Source organism: Idiotropiscis lumnitzeri, chromosome 22, assembly GCF_059441095.1.
Source record: "Idiotropiscis lumnitzeri isolate Australia: NSW breed Sydney's pygmy pipehorse chromosome 22, RoL_Ilum_1.0, whole genome shotgun sequence".
In the NCBI taxonomy this organism is placed as follows: domain Eukaryota; kingdom Metazoa; phylum Chordata; class Actinopteri; order Syngnathiformes; family Syngnathidae; genus Idiotropiscis; species Idiotropiscis lumnitzeri.
This window is the reverse complement of record NC_142412.1, coordinates 2,797,319-2,823,244: the sequence shown is the minus strand read 5'-3', so window position 1 is coordinate 2,823,244 and position 25,926 is coordinate 2,797,319. Positions and strand designations below refer to the sequence as shown.

Here is a 25,926-nt window from a genome sequence, read left to right as displayed (position 1 = left end):
TCATGACCTGTTGACCCTCTTCATCCACTTGTGGACAACTCCTCCTTCCTTTCCCGTCTTGTCCATCTCCCACCATGCTTCCCTCTCCCGTCCCCATCCTCTCGCTCCTCCTGCTCTCCTGGCCCCTCCTCCTCCTCTGTGCTCCGGCTGCACCGCCTCCCTCCCTGGTGGCGGGAGTTGGCCGAGCGGCGTACCGGGTGTTTGACACCTCCCTCAGCCACCTTACCGTCCACAAGAGGACAGGCGAGGTTTTCGTCGGAGCTGTGAACCGAGTCCTCAAGCTGTCGGCTAATCTGACCGAAATGAGGAGTCACATGACTGGACCGGTGGAGGACAACGCCAAGTGTTACCCCCCACCTAGCGTCAGAGCCTGCGCTCACCGGTCCGTCTCACCCTAATTGCCGCAACTGTTTGTCTGTGTATTTGCTTACCTTTATGTGTCTCCAGCCTGGACTCTTTGGACAACGTGAACAAGCTCCTGTTGGTTGACTACACTGGTAACAGGCTGGTGGCGTGCGGATCCATCTGGCAGGGCGTGTGCCAGTTTCTCCGACTGGAGGACCTCTTCAAACTGGGGGAGCCTCACCACCGCAAGGAGCACTACTTGTCTGGTGCCAGAGAGGCTGATGGAATGGCAGGTAGGCGTGGCTTCTCACACCTCCTTTACTCTAGCAGCTGTCCATACGCTGCTCAGGTTTTGAAGGGACGAGTGTCATGATGACCAGCTCAAAAGAATTGACAATGCAAGGGAGATGACAGTCAGAAGTGAAGGAGTGACCAAGCTGCATGAAATGATAGTGAGATGAGTTGTCAGCACAGCACGGTGGAACGGTGGTGAGCTCAACTGTCCACACAGTTCTGAGGTTGAGGGTTTGAATCCAGCCTACAGCCTTCCCGTGTGGTTTTGTTTCCATGTCGGATGGGACGGCTGGAAGGAAGGCAGAGGCAAAAGCGATCAACGCGGCGTTTGCTGTATTTTGAACATGGGTGGGCAAAGTATGGGTCGTGGGCCGCAACCTGGCCCACATGTTATTTATTACCTTGTAGTCCTATAATATTTGTTGATTTCAATTCACCAATTTTTCTTCCTAAAATTGGTCCATAAAAATATACGTTTTGTCATTATATTAGTATTTATTCATAATTTGTTTACTCTTTATTATTATTGATCTCATTAAACACCGCTGCACGCCACTACCCTGCTTTTCTCACTAAAAGTCAGATAGAATTTAAGAAGTCAATTTTTCGTAGATGTGAATAGATTGTGTTTTCCATGACCTGCGATTGACTGGCAACCGGGCCAAGGTTTACTTGTTTCTCTTGTCAAAAGTCAGCTGGAGTCAGGGCCAGTTACCCTCAAAACTAACGAGGCCAAGCCCTATTTAAAAAAAAAAAAAAAAATGGGTGGATGGATGGAACAAACCTGTAACTGGATTCCAATCCCCCTTCACCCTATCACAATGTGAAGACCAAGTGGAAAGCAAAAATGGTCGGACATTCTGCGTATTCTATGTCGGGTATTTTCCTCAAGTTCATTCCCTCTCATGGGCATGGGGTGACAAACAAATTCATGGATCCGTTCTTTGTCTTCCCTTGTGATCATTCAGCCTCTCCAGACAAGCAGGAAAATCCCATCCCCCAAACCCTTAAACATAAAAACCTCATAGTTGACGGTTTAATATGAGCAATGAATTTGGAGTGCCTCTTTTTCCCTCCTTGCGAGACCTTCGACTGAAGTGGGATTTCACTTGCTGATTGTGAGCAGAACAGCAGGCACATTCAACGGTTGCGTTCTCATGGAATCGCCGGGCCAACTGGAAAAGAAACTTCATCAGCACTTTACCTTGACGATTCTTCGCTTTGATGTCTTCCTCCCTGACTTATGAATCCGTTTAACAAGACGGCCGTTTGAGAGGAATATGTCATAAGGGGTGGGGGAGGTGGAGGAAAATGAGCAAATGGAAGGGAGGAGGCTGAGCGAGTCGGATGAACTGCACGTGGGAATAATTCCGCTAATGGAGTGACTGTTTGGATATTCAGCTGAAGTAGGAATCGGAGATTATGATCTTGCAATTAGTGTAACAAGGTTTTATTGATTGGCTGCCGCCGTTGTGTCTTTGCAGCCAAAAAACGCCGCATGTGGTTTTAACATGCACTACATGTGGCGTGTTTAGCGCAGCATTCTGTGCCAACTAGCACTGACGACTTTAACGTTGTCCGCGCTGAAACTTTTTTGTTCTTTTAGCACTACTGTTATAGTTCCAAGTATAAAACTGACATTTTTTTTTTTGTTTTTTTGTGTGTGGCTGTCACCAAAACCAAAACGAATATTACCTCAAAGTAATGTCTTGTTTCGTTTGCGTTTAATCACTGGAACACATGGAACATTGTTTTCACAATGACAACAACCAAAAAATGTTCTATTCATCCTGTGCGAGTTTTTTTTTTTTATGCCTTTGAGGGACCAAAAAAAGAACTGTTTACATATTTCACTCATAAAACTGCCGCCATCCTGGCACCTGGTGCATCGCTTTGGGTGTGTTCAATAAAAAGTCAGAGAGTTTTTCTCCAATGTGACAAGTCTAATGAGGGCAGAAATGTCAGCAGCTGTCAATCATGTTGCTGCCTCACACCAGGAGCTCACCTTTCTACAACAACATTCCGCGCTCGGGTCGTCTGTCAGTGACAGCGACGGCGTGTTGTTTTCAAGTCCCGCACGCACATGCTGGTGGACGTTCCTCTCAGCAGGGTTCTGCTTCACTTTGACACCACCTCATTGCCGTTGTTTATTTTGGTGCCTGCGTGTCGCGCGCGAGTGATCCCGCCGCGCCGATAATACAGCATCTTTACCTCGCTTTGACTTGCCTGGCATTCAAGCGGAAAAAGAAGCCAAGATGCCGCATTGTGAACTAGGAGTGACAAATGCGTAATGCGAAAGCGAGCTGCTTCTTAGCCTGTTTTGAGGAGCCGCTTCGTGCTTCCCCTGCGGGGCCAATGGTCTTTGTTACCATGGCGACCACACAGTTCTGATCTCTCTCTTTTTCTCACTTGCTTTGTAATACTGACCCAACACTTGACCCAGGTCGGGACAGTGGCAGGTGGGGAGTTTGACTGGGGCGGTACACCTGTCAAACGGTAACGCAGGTGTCCTAAGGCGCGCTCAGGGAGGACAGAAACCTCCCGCGGAGCTTTTGTTGCCACAGAGTACAATCTGACTTTTCAGCACCGTAATAGCCACGCCTTTTGCCAAAACGTCACAAAATTCGTGCCTTTTTACACTCTATAAATGTCAGGTAAAGTAAAAATAAAACATAATAATTGAAGTCAGGATTATTTGCAGTGTTTCCAATATTCACCTGCGGGAATTGAACCTTGCTTCTCACTTTGAACTTTCAGCACAGCATGGTTGTGCTTGGCCATCAAATGGCATTTTAAACTGGACGTGCTTTAGTTCTATAAACCAATGTTCTGAAATTCCTCCCTACCCATCGAGACGTCCTTTTTTTTATTTTAATTTTCACGTACTGCCTTCCATCCATGATAAAACTACCAAGTGTGCACCCTCGGTCATTAAAAAAATAAATAAATAAATGGGCAAGACGCAGACATTATTAAACATATTCTTGTAAAATCTACGAACATTGGCACTTGACCCTATTTTTCCAGGTTTCTCTCAACCCCGATCTCAATGGCCTCTCTGATCCAGAAAAACTCAACATTGAGTTGCGCATAATGTTTAAGGACCAGGCTTAACTGCCACGCACGCTGGCCGGAGCTCTGGTACGGTCCGAACCTTATGTCTTTTAACGAGATTTGTTTTGTTGTGCGCTTCTGTTTTGATTTGATTGCGTTCAGGTCGCAGTCTCCCCAGGAGGCGTGAGTCATTTTCAACAGAGCACACTTATATACTAAATATTTAGCAATGTTCCAAGCAAGAACAAAGCAAAAACAGTCAAGAGAGCATTACCAGTTGCCAGGATGCCGGAGCGGTCTATTTATTTATTTTTACGAAAATGAACTTTCAAGCCACGGTGGTTAAGATAATGGATGAACATGATCACAACGAGCACATCTTCTGGAGACACAATTGCTCCTAAACATTTGTTGACTTTGCCTGCCATCTTCACAAACGTGAGCCACGTATTTAATTTTTATTATTTTTGTCATCCCATTGCTGTCATTGCAGACATGAAAAACGCAAAAGAACAGACTGGACCCACGCCTCCCGCCTCAGACAGAGCCCATTGAAAGTACCGATATTAGACTACAAATACTTATATTTGGCCTTAGATATTTGTATTTTACCATGACAATTATGGATTTCAGATGAAAATAGCTAGTTTATTGTAAATGCAATTTATTGCCATTAAAAATAGAGATTTTGTCACGAAATACTACATTACGCCACAAAAATGCTATGATTGTGAAAGATAAAATTGGAATAAATAACCCATTAGCCTGCTGAAATATGGCAGTCATTTGAACCTGATGATAATACAAGTTATTTTCTTGGATGTTTTTCTCCGTGCAACTCAACAAGGTCGCCCTCATATATGCTCGGATGACTGTTTCCATTGATCTTACTCTATCCCTATTTTTGTGACTTTCCTTCGAAGGGCGTGGCTATTACGGTGCCGCAGAGTCTGATTAATCTCCGTGGCAACAAAAGTTCCTGCAAAATGATTCAGATGATCCATCTTCTCGAAATTTTTCACATTTGAGGATATTCAGGCCCTGAAGACGGCTGCCAACTTATTTTTGATCGCAGTGGTAGCGCCACCAACTGGTTAAAACAAATATTTTGCCAGACTGTTGCACTTGCATCAAAATCTACGGAGGTATTGATTTACCGCACTCAAAATGAAAAAAGTCAACTGGTTGTTGAGACATTAGCATACATTTGTGGTCTATCATGTATTTCAGGGGGGTTTCCAGGCAAAAAGAAAATGGCAAAAGTTATTGCAGTTTATAGCGAGCGCGGCAGCCTCTGAATGGATTTGACAAACGGGACAAGACTGGTCTGACTGGACGACTGAAAAATGTGGTAAAAAGACATCCTGAAGCCTGGGCAGTCATTAATTTGATTGTCCAATATTTCCCTTATGAGATAATGCCTCTCATAGCAAATGGTTTCCCGTATTTGGGGTTAATTAAAGAAAGGCATCCTGAAGCCTGGAAAGTCATTAATTTGATTGTCTGATGGCACCCTCCAAATAAGGAGCCCAGCAGGCGAGAGAATGGCACCTTTTGGCCCGTTGACCAGCTGGAAGAGCAGGGCTGAGCCTTCTGGGTCTGATGCAGAAAACTGGAAGCCCACACACCTCACGCAAAGCCGCCGGGTCCATCGATACACATTGAATTCTTTTTTTATATTATTTTATTTATTATCGTTTTTATTTTCCAATATTTTACATTTCCACCTTTATATAGTGTAGAAAGGCATCCTGAAGCCTGGAAAGTCATTAATTTGATTGTCCAGTATTTCCTTCAAAATGGCCGACCGACAGACCGACCTTCCGAGTTCGTCCCAACGGCGTGAAGTCCTCGGTTTCCAATGTAAATTTCCACCTTTATATAGTGTAAAAAGACATCCTGAAGCCTGGGCAGTCATTAAACTTATTTTCTCTAACCTTTACCCACAAAATTTGAATATTCAAAATAAAAGTACACAAAGAAGTCACATGTGGGATTTATTTTTCCAAATGAAATTTGAGTGAAAGCTTAAGTCTTTTGGAGGTCTAAGGCGCCGCGGCCAGACACAATTTGGGTTATTTCTGGTGGAGGCGTGGGTTCGAATCCCACCTCAGACAGTGCCCATTGAAACTACCATGCTGGCAACTGGTAATGCTCTCTTGACTGTGTTTGCTTTGTTCTTGCTTGATATACATATATATATGTGTGTATGTGTATATATATATATGTGTATGTGTGTATATATATATATATATATATATATATATATATATCAGGAATGGGAAAACGATCAGCCATGGGCAAACTGTACCTGAAGACATCTATATGTTTATATTCAGTTATACACCTTGCGCAAGTATCCTCAAATGTGTACAACTTCGAGAAGATAGGATCATCTGATTCAGTGTAGCTGCTTTGAAACTGGCAACATTAAACTTTTAGTTTTTAATCATACAAATTGAGGTCTGATGGTTTTTTTTGTTCCTTGTTGTCGTGATTTTACTCTGTTTTTGGTACAATAACACATTAAGTAACTGCCTCAAGCGAGGTTCACCTTTCGCGGGTTCAGTGCTTCGCGGGTCTAAAAAATATTCGGGGGCATTGTAGTTTCGCCGAGCGGCACGACGGGGCGCTGGAGCGGTTAGACGGCCGGCGTGCGCCGAAGAAGAGCGTGGGCGAAGAGGAGAGTGGACGAAGAAGAGCACATTCCCCCGGACACGATCGGTGGCGACGTTTCGCGCGGTTCGGACCGTACCAGAGCTCTGGCCGGCGTGCAGTCCCAGGACCAGGGAGTAAAATGTGGCTCCATGGGCAGCAAGGGAAGCATGACACAATAGGGCCCTCGCAGCGGTCACTGCTCGGGCCCTAATAATAATTTCTACAAAAACAATAGGGACCTCGCCGCCGTCGCTGCTCGGGCCCACCGGACGGCGTACCAGCAGGTAAAAGTCGGAGTAATTAAATAAATACAAAAAGAATGGCTGGGGAATAAAAAAATAATACGTTTCGATTAGCACAGGTCAAAACAGTACATCAGACGTTTTATATCGTCTTTGGTAAGTTTATTACGAGCGGAACCCGGAGTCTGACGCTGGACTGCATCAAGAAGAAGAGTCGTGAGGTTACGGTTATCTGAGTAGACTGGATTCCCCTCAGCACCTCGCCCTCACCAAGCCACGCACCTGTTCCCTGTTACCCTCATCACTCACCTGTTTCCCATCTGCTCCCCTGATTACCTATACGAGGCACTGTTTAATTGATCCTTGTCCTTCTTTAACAACAGGGAGATGCAGGCCTGATAACACATAGAGGGAAGGGCATTGGTCCCCAAAGAATTGTTAAAAACTAGGAGCAAGGGTGAAAGGTCATCCGTAAATGTTTTTAAAAAATCAGCCGAAAACTCATCTGGCCCTGGTGCCTTTCCAGATTGCATGGACGTTCCAGAAAACTTAATTTCCTCCTGAGAGATAGGTGTTGCTATGTGAGGCATTATCTCATAAGGGAAATACTGGACAATCAATGACTTCCCAGGCTTCAGGATGCTCAGGCCCTAATAATAATAATAATAATAATAATAATAAAAGTAATAATATTTCGGATGACTGTTTCGGCCATGAGGATGTCACAATACGAAATTCGTCCTTTTTCGTGAAAAGTTGAATATATAAATATATATATATATATATATATATATACATATATATATATTTATATATTTATTATATATATTGTATATTTTTTTAAGCATTTTTGAACAAATGCAGAATTCTTAAGCAGAGCTGTGCATTGTCACGCAGGGAGGCGGGCCTGGACGAGGTGTGCCACCAGCTGTGCGTGTGCAACGCCGTGCGCGACGCCCTGGAGGGGGGGCGGTGAGCGTGGCCTGTCGTCGCGCGCGGCAAGAGCCGCGGCATGCCCCCCGGCCGGGCCCCGGCCCTCCGATGGCGGGTCATGATTGCCAATCGGTCAGTGGTTATGTGTGTGCTGCGGTGCCGGCCAACGCTCAGAGGTCGACCCGCAGGCCGAAGGAACCGTCCACCCGAACACCCCGGCGCGATTAGGAAGAGTTTAAAGTGCGGTAAGTCTCAATAGCGCGACCAAGGGGTCACACTCAGTTTTTGTACTATAGGTTTACATATACACTATAAAGAATTTCTCTTTAAAAATAACAGTAAATTAATGGATGTCTTCACTTACTTGCACAAGTCATGCTTTTCAGCAACGCAAGATGATTCGGTTACAGGTTGTGTACTTAAAGCCAATAAGAGGGCAATGCAGCAGTCGACAACTTCTATTCCAAACTAGACAACGTAGAATGTGCATTGAAGCACTGCATGAGAACAGTTAATGCAGTATCTATTGGTCGAAGGCGTTGCGCAACGTTTTTTTATTAAGGGTGATGTCACATCCCGTTGAGCAGAGTTCTGCCGTCTCATCAGCCTCTCCAAACACATACCTCTCCGACAGATACGAATTAAACCTAAATCTCTCTCTGCTTTCACGTCATACACACGTGAGCGGCAGTCGAAGAACACCACCACTACGCAATTATAAGCTCGCTAGCACCACCACCAGCTCGCGAGATGCCGTCACCAAACTCATTTGGCCAATTTAAATTAGGTTGTTTTATTTGAAAAGCCTGTAATTCTCTTTTTTTTCCCCTTTTCACCTAGGAAATTATCCTTTGACACCTGTAGGAACACACAGATGTGTGTTATTATGCGATCTGCCAAAAAAAAAAAAAAATAATAATAATAAAAATAATAGAATTTGTTATATTGCACTGTCGAAGGGAGCTCTCCAATCTCGTTGTACAATAACAATTGACAACAGAACGATAGCATGTTCAGAGCCAGTGGCCACGTAACTGAAACACGTAAAGAGGGAGCAAGTACCTTCTATCATGTCCTTGCTCGGTTTGGCTGCCACTGCATTTAAGTGTAAAAAGGCATCCTGAAGCCTGGGAAGTCATTAATTTGATTGTCCAGTATTTCCCTTATGAGATAATGCCTCACAGAGCAAATGTAAATGTCACTTATCTATTTTCCACTCATTCCTATGCATTGTAGTTTCGCCGAGCGGATGTCTTTTTACACTATATAAAGGTGGAAATTTACCCCCTCTGTCTGCCTGCGCAGCAATCGGCCCTGTGGTGGGTTCCCTGCGGTGGATCTACTTTATTGGGGAAGGCAAGTCACGCCTTCATTCTTGTGACAGGTAAGTCACGCCCTCATGGAACATCAGCTGATAAAGACGGGTCACAAGACAGCATCATGTGACACTCTGAAAACCACATCATGGACCGGGAGAAGGGCAGGGTCATCCGCACAACATGACAGCCAAGAAAATGATGGATTAATCTGCACTGCCAAATTCAACATCTGGTACTTCAACATCTAAATCTGGACCTTTGATGTCTATGTCACTTTAATAAAAGTGACTTCAGCTGATAGCCTAATGCCTCACATAGCAAATGTGTACAGCGCGAGCTGAAAATGCGGGAAAAAATGACCGACACGCAAACACACACAAGTGCACAAAACAGAAAGATGCACACAAAGACACACTTGCATAGTCTGTACACGTTGTACACGCACACAAACAGACAATCGGTCTCACACACACACACACCCCCCCACGCACCCCCACCCACAGACACGGGGCTATTCGTCCAAGGCCTTCGGATTGAATCGGTTCCGTACTCTGACACTAATTGCAGATACATTAGTGAGTGCACCCTTGAAGCCACTAAAAATTGCTAAAAATGGCTGACCCTGCCCTTCTCCCGGTCCATGATGTGGTTTTCCCTTTTGCAGTCAGGGGGGCGTGGTCTTTGCAGGCCACGTGACAGATGAAGGAGCAAACTGCGGGAGGCGAGACGCCACGTTGAGCGCGTGCGGCGAGCGAGCGTGCCCGGCGCCGGCCGAGCGAGCGCGCTTACCTTCGCAGGCGTAGCCCTGCCGCATGAGGCCCACCATGTAAATAAACATACAACTACGACCTGTACAACACAATAAAAAACATCTATATATATATACATGTGTGTGTGTATATATATATATATGTGTGTGTGTATATATATATATATTAATTTTAGTATGCAAAATTAATTACAGTTATTTAAACACCAATGTTCTTTTTTTGCCGCATGCTGAAACATGACCTCGTGCTTTATTGTCTCTTTGAGATGATCACGGCGCGGGGTACCCGCGAGCGCGGCGGAACTCCCGTGTAGGACATCTCTGGGCCCGTGTGCAGTGACCCCGACGCAGCAAAGGTCGCGGGGCGTGGCAGGAAATTTACATTGGAAACGTTTGGTTTAGCTGTTATAAAAGTTTGGTTTTTTAGTGCAGCGCCAGCAGACAATGAATTTTCAGCACTAAAAAAACGACATTTTGGGAATACTTGGCGTCAACTTCTGACTAGTGAGGACGCAGTACCTACACTGTCAGATGTTTTAGGATGATTTTCCCCAATTGCAGGCGTCTGAATAGCGGAGAAAGCCGTCTTACCGGTGAGCAGTGTGAAATGCGTGGGGCTGGTGATGGTGAGGTACGGCGGCGTCACGTATTCGGCCTTCACGCGCTCAGCAGCGAGTCTGATTGGAACGCTGTGTGCTATGGGGCATCTTATCAGGCTGCCGCCTGGGCGCCCCCAATTTAGCATTGCTTCTTAACAAGAAAATAAAGAGGCTTTGGTACCAAATTTGGGGCGGTGAACGGGTGTCGCCTTTTTCCATTTTCGCCGTCAGCGGACATACCCGCGTCGGATTATCGTCCCACGTTTTATAAGTGCGCTCTGTTGAAAATGACTAAATATTATATATATCTATATATATATATATATATCTATATATATATATTTATTATATATATATTTAGGGATGCTGGAGCCTATCCCAGCTGTCTTCAGGCAGGGAATTAAACGTATATGCGCAATTAATTCATGACTTTGAAAACATTCAAACGATTCCAAACGATGTTTGGTGCAAACGTGTCCGTGAAATGTACACGCGGAACGCGAGCGAACGCGTTCACGTTCGTCTTCCTGCTCAAGTGAAAGCAGCAGCTTGCTTATTTTTCTTTTTTTTTGGGGGGGGGGGTCAGTAGATCTGAAATAATCTTAAATTAGCCCCGTGTTGGTTTTTCAGGCTCGCACTACGAGCAAAATGAGATGATCGCAGGCGTTTATTTCACATTCAAGAAAATGTGGCTCCAGGAATTTAAGGGTGCCACTTCCAGAAAAAACAGTAAAATATCTCCCGCAGAACTATATCAAGTGCTAAGCATTGAGTTAACATCTTTTACCTTTTTTTTTTTAAATCAAAGATTAACTTTTCTCGAGGGCCATGGCGAGCCATTTCAAAAAGAATGATTTGTTTTTCGTCTTTCTTCCCCAAAAAACTTAGATGTATTTTTTTTCCATATAAAATGTAGTTTGGGAGATTTCTGACTAAACAAAATGTATATATGAATATTGGACACAGACCTCCTGTTAAATCATTAGCAAGTTTGGGTGCCTTTAAAAAATATATATATATTCTTTGGCATTGCATGTTTTACTGTTTTAATCTGGTTATTTTTTAATAAAACGTACCCTACCAATAAATTTTCGTTGTTTATTCTACCTCTTTGGATTTATTTAAGTTTTTTAAATACATTTTTGAATTTTCTCTCTCGTTGCTGGTATTTAGTATTTTAATAAATGTCCTGAGGACAAAAGTCGAAAATGATCATTTGTGCTAAAACACTCAAAGCTAAGCATCTGCTTTGTTCGATCTTTTTGCGCTTTAAATGTTATATAAAAATAGCCAAATTGATGAATAGATTAACAGAACTATTTATCCATATTTTCTTTTCTTTCTTTCTTGCATGTTTCGAAAGCAGTGTTCAATTCTCGCGTGTTTTGCAGTTATCGCGAGAGGACGCCAGCGTCTTATAATTATTATTATTATAATTGGGTACAATTTATGCCATGATCAAGTTTGCATGTTTTCAGCAAATACTTCACAAATCCAAACTGTAATGGCATCAGAACTATAATCGCAAGTACTTTTACAGGCATTCTTACAAGTAATTGGCCCACACACCCTAACAATACACAAAAAACGTCAAATCGCACAAAATCCGCATAACGTGACGTAAGATATGGAACGAAAAGACGGAAGAAAATATCTAAGACTGAGACGGAATACTTCAAGTATTGACAAAGAATAAAAATGAGGGGAAAAATCCTCATAATCAAATAATTGTCGTTAACTTATATTATGTTAAAAACATTAGTGAAAAGTGTAAATGCAAGAGAAAAAAAACATTTTACAGTAATCAAGTCAAAATAATATAAGTTAAAGCTCAACGGTTTCGCAGGAATGAAGTTTTCCAATGTAAATTTCCACCTTTATATAGTGTAAAAAGACATCCTGAAGCCTGGGCAGTCATTAATTTGATTGTCCAATATTTCCCACCTCAGACAGAGCACATTGAAAGTTTTATTAAATGTTTCATTTCGTAATTAAATGTGGAATTGCATAACAAGCTGTGATTAATTAAACACCAGAGGGAGCGCGCGTACCATGCCGATCCGGACGTCTTGGAGCCAGCTTACTGTGGTGCTGGTCTTGTGAGTGAATGTTTGGCTTAGCGCTATTCTGAGGAGTCAGGCCCATCGTGTTGTGATTGAGGCTGGCCGTCGCCTCCGTTAATGGGCTGTTGTTACTTTTCGAACCTTGTTTGGTTACTTTTGTCAAAACCAAACGATCTGATTGTAACTCGTGTGTGCGCGACGTCAGCAAATTGTTTTCATGCTTCACTGAAGCTGCGTTGCGCCCCGATGACCCGGACTCTTGTCGGCATTCCGAGGCGTGCCGTGGGAACTCTCGGGATCAACCGGACGTGTTTTGGAGGGTGCAAACTCTGCACACCTCCCCCCCGGGAGAGACTCGTTGGCCCCCCGAACGCACCGTCGCCACTGAACTCACGACCTCCACTCGTGCGAGCGCCCACTTTTGGTCACGTGAATGACTTTGATGTTTTTTGGAGCCGTCGCAAACTTCAATCCGTAACTTGACTTTTTCGGGGCCAGGCTGCATGCTTATCAAACGAAATGGTGCCAATAAAAGAAAGTGACGTTGGGGCAACATTTGTGATGATGCTCTGATAACCTCTTCAACTCAAGGTTGCCTGCCTGGAACTTTCCCAGGCTTGGCTTCCATTAGGGCAAACTTAGGGGCCGCTTGGCACCGCCCGTGCCCGGGGAAGGTGCTCATATTCGGGCCAAGTGTGACACACGCGCGCCCTTTTTTGACAAATGTTTCTATCCGCTGTGGAGAAAGAAAATTAAACGCGCTGATATTATTTGGGTTGTTGCTGACCTATATATATATATATTTATTATATATATTGTATTTTTTTTTAAGCATTTTTGAAGGTGCGCCGCTATGAAATGCAACATGATGGATTGTCTGAAAACATACTGAGACAATTTATGTCCCAGTGCTTCTCCCCATTCCCCCCCTTCTTTCTCCCGGATCCAGGTTCAATGGACTCATTAGGACAAACCATGGAGCAGTCATTGAGCGGCATTATCTCATAAGGGAACTTCTACATCACTGAAAAACATTGTACTGATATAGAATAAATTTCATATCTCAAAACCTCTAAATTGGCTCCCAACTGGTTAAAACAAGGCCGTCACAATACGAAATTTGTGATTTTTCGTGAAAAGTTGTGGGAGTGGCATTGCACTGTTATCTCATAAAGGAAATATTGGACAATCAAATTAATGACTGCCCCGTCTGCTTCTATTGTACGTCATGCAAGTCAGTCGCAGTCTCCCCAGGAGGCGTGGGTTCGAATCCCACCTCAGACAGAGCCCATTGGATAGATGTTGAAATGACTTTCAAATCAACACATTCTTGTAGGGGTAAACTGTACGTGAAGTATTTTCAGTAGACACTATGAATTTGGAAAAAGAAGAAAATCCTCTCGTGAATGTAAAACACAATCTAAGTGGACTGTTCGGCTGTTGGCTCTTCCCGACGATGCAAACATGCTCATTAAGAAGCAGCCATCTTACACACATCGACCCGTCGCCGAAGAGACCAGGGTGTTGTGTGCGTATTCGACCCAGGTTTAGACAACAGACAAAAAGTCCAAAGCATAACAGCACATCTCTTTAAACAGCCATGCAAATCTCTCTAAACAGCTATGGGATTGTAAAAAGACATCCTGAAGCCTGGGCAGTCATTAATTTGATTGAGCTGCGACGGCTGCGAGGTCCCTATTGTTTTTGTAGAAAATATTATTACTTTTATTATTATTAATATTATTATTATTATTATTAGGGCCTGAGCAGCGACCGCTGCGAAGTCCCTATTGTTTTTGTAGAAATTATTATTATTTTTCCGATTGTTCGATCGCATTTTTGACCCCCGAAACATGCACAAAAACTCAATATACACATATATATACACATATATATATATATATATATATATATATATATATATATATTTGTTACTTTGGAATAAAGACATTAAATTGATGTAATTTTGTTTTAGAAAAATGCTGTAGTTTTTTTCTCTGAATACAACCTACAAACGCTGCTCAGGCCCTAATAATAATAATAATAATAATAAAAGTAATAATATTTTCTACAAAAACAATAGGGACCTCGCAGCCGTCAGCGCTCCTTTAGTTCTAGCTTGACCTGGAGTAGGTTGGCTGCCGGTAGTAAAGATTCCACAGTTTCCTGGGAGATGAACACTGTGCCAGTGTAAGCATATTCAACAATGGCCTACAATGAGGGGAAAAAAAGTCACAGGGCACCGCCCGTGCCCGGGGAAGGTGCTCCTCTATGGCTTAACTGCCACGCACGCCGACCGGGGCTCAGCCGACTCACGCACTTGGCGTCGCGTCACAGTAAGCCGAAGAGGAGCACCTTCCCCGGGCACGGGCGGTGCCAAGCGGCCCCTAAGTTTAACCGAATGGAAGCTCCGGGGGAGGAGGGCGGTGGATGCTGCGGCAAACAGCGGACTTCTTGCAGCTATTTATTACCAACAAGCTACTCCTGCACATCGTGTCACTAGCGAATTATCGGTTTCCGTTGCGCATGCTTGAAAATATCAATTTGTCCATTTATGTTGATGTTGTGAGAGAGAACAAAAAAAAAATCTAATGCTGCGCTTCTCATGACCTTCAAACTATGACTATGACACTAGCTCTGTTTTAACACAGGTAAGGACTGAAGGCATGCGTTGATCAAAAAGCTGCCTGAACGTACGTCCAGCTGGAAAAGTGTTGCCTATGACGGGCTGCAAAAACTACCAAAGCACACATTTTCCAAGAACACTGGCCAATTAAAACCATCTTTTCACACTCACAGGGGACCTTCTCTGCCTATTTTTCTTGCTCCTAATTATCCTGCATCTCTTCCAGTCGATCTCAGTGCTGACCTTTGAAGAAGTTGACTGACTTGACTTCTTGACAATCAGACCTTAGTTTAAAAAATAAATTACTTGTCAAAATGGCACTCGACCGGAATAGTTGCTCCGTCCAGTCGTAACAGGCCGGACGGTCGCCCTCATATATGCTCGGATGACTGTTTCGGCCATGAGGATGTCACAATACGAAATTCGTGCACAGAAAAAGGTCTTAATTCTATTTGAAAAAAAAAAAAAAAACTAAAATATTGATGAATGATATGACAAAATAATGTAATAACAAAATTAATTGACCGTAACAAAAAGCTCCCGGGAGGAAAACTACATTAACGGCTGCCAACTTATTTTTGAGGAGAGTGGATCGCATTACCACAATGAATACATTTAACTTTAAATACTTGTTATATGTATATTTATATATATATGTATATATTGGATGCCTCGTGTCATGCTGTGTAACAGCCAATGAGGACTTCATGTACAAAATGGTCTTTGTGGTCAACATGGAACTTGCTATGGGGGTTGGAAAGGTATCAAGCTTTCCCTAAAATCCCGCCGCACTGTGAGACAATTTCAGGTGTTGCGAGGAAACTAAGGGAAGCAGAAAATAATGAATTGTACAGCGCCAGCAGACGTCTCTTCCATGTCGCCTGTTGGTGCTTCTCACTTTGAACTTTCATATGTTTAATATCTTCCTCAATGTCCTCACTGTTGTCATCCGCAACCCTCATGAGGAGAAGTGGCACAGATAATATTTATATATATATATATATATATATATATATATATATATATATGGTGGCTGTATTTCCACCATTGCCAAAGGGTCAGCGTTATGTTGACATACTGGAAGTGCAGTGTCTACTCAAGGGCTCACGCTTGTCCGATTATGTCTTTTTACACTATATAAAGGTGGAAATTTTTTATTCCACTTGGCGGCACTGTGTGGCTCCACCACCACGCCCTCGCCGCTCACTGAGTCGTGAAGGACCCTGTACTTTGTTCAACTCATTTACTCCCTTAGACGACGTGTTGATTAGAACCACAGTAAGCAAGCGAGAAGTGGCGGTGGTTCATCTGACACCGCTGGGGCAGCGAATTATGAAGAAATACAACACAACCATGCAACAAATATGCGGCGTGTCTGGAAAGCTGACCTAGCTGGAAACAGAAAAGGGACTTCTCCAAAACACAGTCGATAGCATACAATTGTCCAAATGTTCAAGATGCGTAATCAAAATTCAGCAGGAATTACCTCATCAACCCCGATTGAGAGCCCATTGAAAATACCAAGCAAGAACAAAGCAAGCATTTCTACCAGACACCTTGGATTTCCCATGGCAGATTAATAATCTATTTTATGATTTCTTTAGACCTAAAGCCAAAACCTGGAGACTAGTTCACTGTGAAAGAATTTCTCTCTCCCCTCAACTCACAATGCTCAGCAAAACAACCCATACAGTTAAAGGAAACCCTGGTAGTGGAGTCTTGTTGATGTTGTTCAGGTCGTTGATGATATCCTGTCTTAGCTGCTGCACCTGGTCTTTATTCACTCCTATGCCTTAACACCAATTTGAAGCTCTTTTCACACAACACATGCTCAGCGTGTGAGAGCCACAACGCAGCTCTGCCACTGTAAGTGCGGCAGCCCGGTATCCTAATGGTTCATTTTTCATCATACTCACAAAGTGACAGTCAGTAAAATCTGAGTTCAATTATCATACAGTGTTTATTTAGTGTCAATCATCTAGATCTCCGAGAGCAACTTGCTCAACTGACTTTCATTACGCTGTGTGAAAAGGTGAAAAACGTAACTAGAAGTTGAACTATAAAAAGAACAAGAAAGAGAAACGCAAATAGTCTCAGTTTCTCTCAAAGGTCTTGGAATGTCAGGAGTTGGCAACTTGATGGCGACTGGAGTCAGCGCCGGTTTTCTCGCTGTGTTAGGCTGGCTCGTATATGTATGGTCCATTCATTTATACACTTTAATAGTAGAAGACTCTGTAGAAACTTCACTAAAATCAAAGAATATCTGACTAAATGAAACAAATTCAAAATAATTGCTATATCAGAAACTTGGTTTGATAATAAAAAAATGAAATTGAAAACTGATTCTCATTTGAAAAAATAATCTCATCCACCCTGCCGTGTGTTCCTTTTATGAATTTTTTTTCATTTAAAATCAACGTAGTCGAGTCCGGTCCAATTGTGGCCAGCTGGACAGATTTGCAAGCATTCGCATCCCGGGTAGCAAAAAGGAGCGGCCAAAAAAATACTAAACCACCCTTGCTTTTCCGTCATTTCTTGTATAAGTTAACACACAGATGACAGTTCAGAGGTCCCGTCTAACCGCTCGAAATGTGTTACTTCAGGCATAACAGTCGGGAGACGTCAACTGGATCTTTGCTCTTGCATGTTAATGTCAGAGGCACAAAATTTTAACATGCAGAACAAAAAAAGAGGCAGCATTTTGGCGGAGTGAACGGACAGCGGGGGGCGTGACTTGCCTTCATTCTTGTGACAGGTAAGTCACGCCCTCATGGAACATCAGCTGATAAAGACGGGCGAAATATATTTCTCCAGAAGAGATTACCGATGATTTTTTTTGATATTCTGCACTAAAGCTGAACATTTTGATGTATTAATGTCCCACTTGTGCGGCAGAGTGTGCACAATTTGTCTTCTTAAATAGCTTTTATTTCTTTCGTTGCTTCGGGGCGTTTTTGAGGCATAAAAACCATGAACAGATGCAATCTGAGCTCAATACGAGGGGACTTGCTGGCATTTAGCAACGACAGAAAGGTTTCGTGGACCCAGAAAGTGAGCTGGATCCTTTCCCCATCTGACTTTGGGCGAGTTTCCGATTCCGTCGACCAGCTGCGTGTTGGCCAGATCGCCCATCTGTGGCATTTCTGGGCCCTAATGTTCTTAAGAAAAATGCCACTGAATTGTAAAATATAAAAATGTGAAAAAAATAATAAAAGAACGCAAATCAGTCCAACTGTTGATGTGCGCCGTTAAGGGGCGTAGAAAGCATACCAATTAATGACCTGGAGGTCAAATGAGTGACTCAAGTGCATGTAAGTCATCCACTGTAGTTCGAGTTCAAAGTAAAGAAAAGAAGCATTTCAACAGGGACTTCGGACAACATTTTTTGCTGATTAGATTTATTTACCTTAAGGAAGAGAAATGTTGTTGGTCTTTTTGTTGCGCCAATTTATTCAATATCGGGGAGACTGCGACCTGAACGCAACGCCAGGGCAAATGAGAAATGTTGCCTCAGAATGCGTCCGTCGCTGCTCGGGCCCCAATAATAATTTCCAATGCCTCTGAACTGACAAGCTCCTGAATAATTTGATTGTCCAGTATTTCCTTCATGAGATAATGCCTCACATAGCAAATGTGTACAGTGCGAGCTGAAAATTTTCACTGATCTTAACCCCCAGGAGGGCAAGGAAAAACTCAAAACCCCATTGGGGGAAAAGTGAGAAAACTTGAGAAGGGACCACAGATGGGGGGGAAACTTGAGGTTGTACACATTGTGTTTCTCTTGAGTCTTTTCTGACTAATTTTCAGTCGGATTCGTCAAAAGGGCACCGTGCAGTACGTGAAAATTAAAATAAAAACAAATTTTTGATTCCACTTGGCGGCGCTGTGTGTATAACAAAATAATAACATTAAGATGTCGGTGTACCTAATGAAGCGGCCAGCGGGTATTTTCACCAACTGGTAAAAGCTAATACAAGTTATTTTCTTGGATGTTTTTCTCCGTGCAACTCAACAAGGTCGAGAATTCCAATGGCACGTTTTTGCAATCATTAACACTGCATCATCCAAAGAGACGCGCCGCCGCCCTTCGTCTCTGCCTCGGCGGCCCGCGTGTGTGTTTCCTTTGTTCCCGGGGGAAGGCCGTCCTCTTCGGCCTAACTTTCACCAACGCCGGCCCCCAGTCTCCTGTTGGACTTAGTGCAAATTCTTACTCACGCCCTTACCCCTGGTCACCTAACCAGGGGCAGGTCCCCCGCACCTCGCGTCCGGGGGAAGGCCGTCCTCTTCGGCCTGACTTTCAAGGTTGCCGGCCCCCCCTTCAAGTCAGCCATTCTTTTTGTATTTATTTAATTACTCAGACTTTTAGTGTTTTATTTAAGAATTCATAACATCACACAAAAATGATTGAGGCGTCTTTAGCCGTCAATGGCAGTGAGTGAGTTAAGCGTTTGGCGCTACCACTGCGATCAAAAATAAGTTGGCAGCCGTGTGCTCAATGCACAGCTGCTTGGTGTCGCAAAATCTCATGAAGGAAATACTGGACAAATGTAGGCTAGAGTTTGTAACCCTTCTGTCCTAAAAAAAATTTTTTAACCACTAAATGGTTAGGTTGAACCTTTCGTCATCATCATGAAAAAAGGGGCGTTAAAGAACCGACTCTTTGTGGTAAGATGTAAATGTGATTTTCAATAAAATATGATGAAATTGAATTTTGCAAAGCTCTTTTATTGAGATCAGTGCCAGAAGAACCACTGTCTGAGTGGTGATGATTTTTTTGTGTGTTTACTTCAATCATGTAAATAAAATTTATTGCTTTTGCCTGGTACAACATTTTTTAACATGATGCTTTTCAGTTGTCTTTTTAATCGCATTTAATGGAAAAGGTGTGAGAAGAAACAGTGCTTATGAAATCGGTGCCTTCCACAATCATCAATAAAATCACTTGTTCCACTTGCTCAACTCGCCTTCATTACGCTGTGAAAAGGTGAAAAACAGAACTAGAAGTTGAACTATAAAAAGAACCAGAAAGAGAAACGCAAAAAAAAAGATGAGACTGCCAAAATAAGCAATACAGTACCGGCCGGCATGGCGCGCGCGTACGGACCTTACACCCCTCAGCCTCAACCCAAGGATATGGTGAAGCCTCCGTACAGCTACATCGCGCTTATCACCATGGGCCCTAATAATAATAATAATAAAAATAATAATAATTTCCACAAAAACAATGGGGACCTCACGCCTCCTGGGGAGACTGCGACCTGAACGCAATGCCTTAGACCGCTCTGCCTTCCTGGCAACTGGTATGTCGCAAAATAGGAGTGCGTTAATGTGTACACCTGTTCAGGCAGTTGGAATAAAGACCGTTGGCGAAAAAAGTCGTCGTACACACATTTTCAGACACAACTGCCGCGTCCCCGCCCTCGCCTTCACCCCGCTTGTGTTGCTCTCAGCGGGACGCTCTGAACATGTTTATGCAATCCTTGCTCTTTCTCTCGTCCGATCGTTGCAGCTGTTGCGCTTTGGAGAATTTGCGGGCCACCGACTCGCTTGAATTTATATTTTTTATGTGTGTGTGTGTGTGTGTTCATCCCATCAATGAATGTGAGTCAAAAGTCTCCCTTGTATGTCTGCTAGAAATGACAATTTGTGAACAAAAATATTGCTTGGCCAGCCCGAGACTTAATTCCGATTATTTTATTTCAAAATTGGAGTCGTCACAGAAGCGTCACAAAACTTTTTACGATTACACTTCGCTCGCATCACATTTTGGCTGCCGGTTGTTGTTTCGCATCGATTATTCCAACATTCCCACATGATCCTGAAAGGCTCGATGTGCCGCACGGCCCTTTTGAGATAATGCCTCTCATAGCAAATGTGTCAAACCACTCAGTTATTTAATGCACGTCGAACTGTACAGTGTTTCAGTCCTTAGTGTTTGGTTTTTGATGCGATTTTTGTGTAGTCTTAAGATCACACTTTTTGTTTTGTCGTCATGGCAACAAAAAACTTTTTTTCTTTTTTTTTGCAAAATGAGAGTCTCGTGTGTGTGTGAGAGTTCAGAATGGTGATGGCTCTCGGAACAGCAAAGGGCTGTAAATCGCTTGATATCCACACATGTAATTAATTATATAATGTGGCACTTTGATTGGCGGTGAGCATTCTTAAAATTGGTAAAGCACAGTTAATTTTTCTTTTTTCATTTTGGAATTGTGCGCAATGGAACGGCATTTTTCAATCGTCAAAACGCACAACCTGCCGCTACTTAAAAATGGAGAGTGAATAAATTTTTTGTATTTTTACATATGTATTTTTATTACCTGATTCTTAGAGGAAAAAGTGTACAGCGCCAGCAGACAATGAATTTTCAGCACTAAAAAAACGAAACTTCATTAACAGCTAAACTAAAAGTTTCCTTAGCGGCCCCTCCCTCTCTGTCTCTGTCTCGCTCTCGCCCTCTCCTTCTATCACTCTCCCCTTAATAATTTCCCTTCCGTTTGTAATTGCTTATATTCTCAATCCCAGAGTGAGTGTTGACTCTCAGTGCGCCTCTATTAGAGTGTATTGTATCGTAACGTGTGTCACATTGTAATCAGTATAAAAGTTTGTTTTTTTAGTGCTGTAAATGCATTTTCAGCTCGCGCTGTATAGCACTTGCAACATCCCATCAATCCCCATAAGAAATCACGGCGATTTTAGTACAGTGAGGAGTTGAGCCGTCGCGCAATGATTAAGTGTGGTGCTTCACACCTTCTTTGATTACAAGAGCGCCGTCTCCTTAGTGATACTTACGGTTAGACGGCCGGCGTGCGCCGAAGAAGAGCGTGGGCGAAGAGGAGAGTGGACGAAGAAGAGCACGTGCAGGGCTCTAAGAGCACAGTGGAGAATAGCGGGAAAAATTAATATATATCTATATATATATATATATATTTATTATATATATTGTATTTTTTTTTAAGCATTTTTGAAGGTGCGCCGCTACTTCGCGGATTTTCAGATTTACTTTTTTACCATTGGAGTAGAACATCTTTGAGATTGGTAGCTTCATTGCAAGCATTTTCTGTTCCTCGTTTTGATTTTCCTGGTGTGAGTTTTCTCCACCAGCGCTTTTCGTTCTCGTCTCCCGACGACAGGGCTATAAATAGATATTTTGACATTTGTTTCAACTTTTCAGAATTTTGACTTGCGAAGCAATTTCCTGCCAAGTTAATAGTTTGTTTCTGCTTATTTTTAAGACTACAAAGGCTACTAATAAGTCTAAGAAAGACGAGGCGGTTCCCCATATCAAGGTGCCACCAACAAAGAAGCAACGTTTCCAATGTAAATTTCCAAAATTGGTCTCTGAAGTCACTGCCGTCAAGTGAAGTGTCAGGATATATTAAAACTTCCATCCATTCATTTTCTAAACCGAACTTCTCACACTGATTTTTGGAACCGCCCGTGCCCGTGGAAGGTGCTCCTCTTCGGCTTACTGTGACGCGAGCATGCCCTCCAGTCTCCCCAGGAGGCGTGGGTTCGAATCAGTCTCCCCAGGAGGCGTGGGTTCGAATCCCGCGTACATGTGAAGTTTTGGATTTTTAGCAGCATGTGCAAGAGAGTTATTAAGTATTTTGTCCATTGCGGCGAAGGAAATCTTAAGTGAAAACTTCGAAGCCCCGCCCCCGTCATATAGTATTTCGGTATCTGTTGTATATGTGTTTATGGGTTTTAATTTGTGTTCTAATTTCCATATTCAATGTTATTTGAGGACTTAATGCCAAAATGACAGTTGTTCGTTTAAATGACTGCCGCGTTTGGTTGCCTTGAATGTGCTCGACTTTTAAGTTTGTCAAGCTAATTGCGAGTTGAACGCAATGTGTTTTTTTTTTGACAAACGTTTGGACGCATGCGCACTCGCAAATGTGTACAGTGCGAGCTGAAAATATATATATATATATATATATATATATTTATTATATATATTGTATATTTTTTTTAAGCATTTTTGAAGGTGCGCCGCTACTTCGCGGATTTTCAGTTTTCGCGGGTGGTCTCGGTCCCCATTAACCGCGTCCAATGCTCTTCCAAAGTTGAAGTGGTTAAGTTTGTGGACACAGCACAGGAAGGTCCTGCCTTGTTATTGTGGCTACTCGATGGCATGACAAAACAGCCTCCTTCTGGCTAGCTGTTAGCATTAGCAGGAATTGCCAGCTCGTCTCATGTAAAAGCAACAAAAGCGTCTTATGGAACGTGCTTGCCTTCCCGCCCCCGTCATATAGTATTTCGGAAACAAAAAGTTTTAGCCCCAGTGTTTGTCCCAGGTCTTAAGATGCTACAGACAGAATTTTAAGGCAATCAGATGAAGCCTTTAGGAAAGCCGTTTTCTTTTCCTTTGGAACATTTAATTGAAAGAATGAAATTTGCACTTCATTGTATTCTGTTTGTTTTCTTACACAACATCCTAAATTCTTTGGAATTCAGGTTTGTACAACCACAATAATAGACATACCTGTCAGATAGTGTCAATTAAAGCATAGTAAAACTTTAGGGTAGAATTTTTTTTATTATGATTCAGCTCGCAGATTGGATCTCATTAGACACTTCATAAGCTGATTTTTTTTTTTTTTTTTAACCTAAGCAATGTAGACTAGATTCCATGCATTTGATGCCGTGTTTGAGTGTCTTTCTTGCTCTTATTGTGACAGCTTTTCATTTGAAAAGGCTGTAAGAGGAAAAATAGGCACATTCCAGGACGTGCGACGGCCGTGCTAATACGCGAATATAAGCTGACAGAACCCAAGGACATATCGACATCACCGAGGCTGGCTTGGATGGCGTCTATGCAGATCAGACGTGACGGCGTTTAGGGGGATTGCTGCGATGCAATCACATTAGCTGGCCAGAGAGGAATCTCCCGGCTGACCCCAATCACGGGGGGGGGGGGGGGCTGTGGCGCCAGACAGAAGTTAAAATCCAATAAACATATTAAAACAGATGGAAAACAGGTGAATATTCCATTGCATGTTTGTTTTGTTAGCGCAAAGGATTATTGGCTGCCCTCTCCCCTCGCTGTCGGACATCGCATCCGGAAGCCTGGAAAGTCATTAATTTGATTGTCCAGTATTTCCTTCATGAGATAATATATATATATTTATATATATATATATATATATATATATATATATAAATATATATATATATATATATATATATATAAATATATATATATATATATATATATATCTCGCGCTGTACACATTTGCTATGTGAGGAGATAATCACACTCAGGATCATTTTTCAAAGACATCCGAGAGGGAAAAGGCTCCAATTGTGGTCGATCGTCTTCTCACTCCGTTTAGTGAATTCAGCTGGTGTAGATCTCAAAACTCAGTACTCTGTGGCGCAAAAGCGTGACATACCTCATTGGTAACCTCATTGGTTACCCTCCCAAAAATTTGGTATTCTGCAAAAAAATCCAGAATTTTCCAGGTGTCTTAACAGCTAAACTAAACGTTTCCAATGTAAATTTCCACCTTCTTTGAAGAGAAGCAGATGTTTTCTCAAGTGACGAGTCTGAAGCCTGTGATGACGAAGTACCATCTACACCTCCCCATGGATTGTCACAGAGAAAAAGCTTCCTAACCAAGAGAGGCGCTGCAGAAGGTCCTTGAGTACGTCCAACGTGTTGAGTCTGTGAGTCTACTGCAGGATCTAATGCAGGTATGAAAATGATGAAATTTTAATGTATTATCTTCAAAATTATAAATAATTATTTAATTTTCAATGTGGGAGGAAACTAGAGTAGCCGTTCCCTTATGAGATAATGCCTCACATAAATCACCTCCACAAAATTCATGAACGACGGGAGAACCGAGTCCGGGATCAAGTCAATCGCGCAATACTGGACAATCAAATTAATGTCGCTGGCGTGGCGGACGGCAAGCTTGTTGTAGTCGCAAAATTCAAAGAGGAAGTCGACGGGCGTGTAAAAAGACATCCTGAAGCCTGGGCATCCATGAGGGTGTGACTTACCTGTCAAAAAAATGAAAAATCAGAGCAGTCAAAGAACAAGCACAACATGAACATTACAAATCAGCAATACACTTCACGGAAGTTACAATTATTTAACGTATTATGGAAGTCAGCTTTTAACTAGTCAGTGCTGTCTGGCAAATAGCTCTGTTTTTTTATTTCTTTATCCCAATGAAAATTACAAGTCATGTGAGGATGTGTTTTTCCGTATTAAAAACTTGAATTTTTTGGGACTCATTTCTTTAAACTGAATCTACTTTTTGTTAGTACAATCAAGAATAAAATTTTTTGGGGCTAGGGTTAGGATTTGGGATTTTTTTTCCCCTCCCACAATGGTTTTATACAAAACAATCAAGCCCCTCTTTCACGACCATCAACAGGATTAAAATATTTTCACTTCAAATCACTTAAGTAGAATTTTCAACTCGTTTTAGTGCTGTCCACACTTTTCTTGTCTTTTTACTTGAACAACAACAAATAGAAATGCTAGAATGTTTTTCCTTGTTTAAATTGTAACACACTCATCAGGAATGTGGATATTGCACTGTAAAAACCAACTCTTTTAGTAGTGTTCTGAGTTTGATGAGCTGGTGACACTCCAGTGTCTGTCTCGCTGCTTTTACACATTATTTTCTCTCTCTACAGTAAAAATATCAGCGTGTGGGGAGATTGTCGTCGACTTCAGGAGGAACAAGACGGTGCCGCCCGCGCCTCTGTGGTCTCCCTGCAGCGTGTCGCTGGCCAAATAAGCTGGAGTCTCCTATGGTTTTTCACAAGCGGAACCTTATTTAATAGGGAAGGTGCTCCTATTCGGCTTAACTGTGACGCACGCCCGCCCTCCTCCCCAAAATATTTGCGGCTTTTGCACATTTTTCACGAACTTGACCGCGTGCGTGGCAGTTAAGCCGTAGAGGAGCACCTTCCCCGGGCACGGGCGGTGCCAAGCGGCCCCTATATGTTGACATAAAGTATGGATTAATGTATTTCAACTTACATAATACGAATAGCTGTTTTCC

At 42.7% G+C, this 25,926-nt stretch overlaps 1 protein-coding gene across 6 annotated transcripts; it reads left to right on the top strand.

Annotated features, from left to right (window-relative positions):
* Positions 1-25,685, top strand: LOC148316136 (plexin A3-like). Of its 6 annotated transcripts, XR_015840328.1 has the most exons (6): positions 1-382; positions 448-638; positions 7,491-7,771; positions 8,832-8,910; positions 9,006-9,077; positions 9,510-9,617. XR_015840328.1 is itself a non-coding variant. In XM_088287016.1 (5 exons), the coding sequence occupies exons 1-4, from the start codon at positions 75-77 to the stop codon at positions 24,547-24,549; spliced, it is 705 nt and encodes a 234-aa protein (XP_088143142.1). In that variant the 5' UTR covers positions 1-74; the 3' UTR covers positions 24,550-24,598; positions 25,556-25,685. The 6 variants fall into 6 exon arrangements, 3 of the variants coding, with proteins under 3 accessions (XP_088143142.1, XP_088143141.1, XP_088143140.1); XR_015840327.1 differs by lacking the exons at positions 9,006-9,077; positions 9,510-9,617 and adding an exon at positions 24,423-24,484; XR_015840326.1 differs by lacking the exon at positions 9,006-9,077 and having other exon boundaries at positions 9,510-9,574.
* The last annotated feature ends 241 nt before the right edge of the window (positions 25,686-25,926 follow it).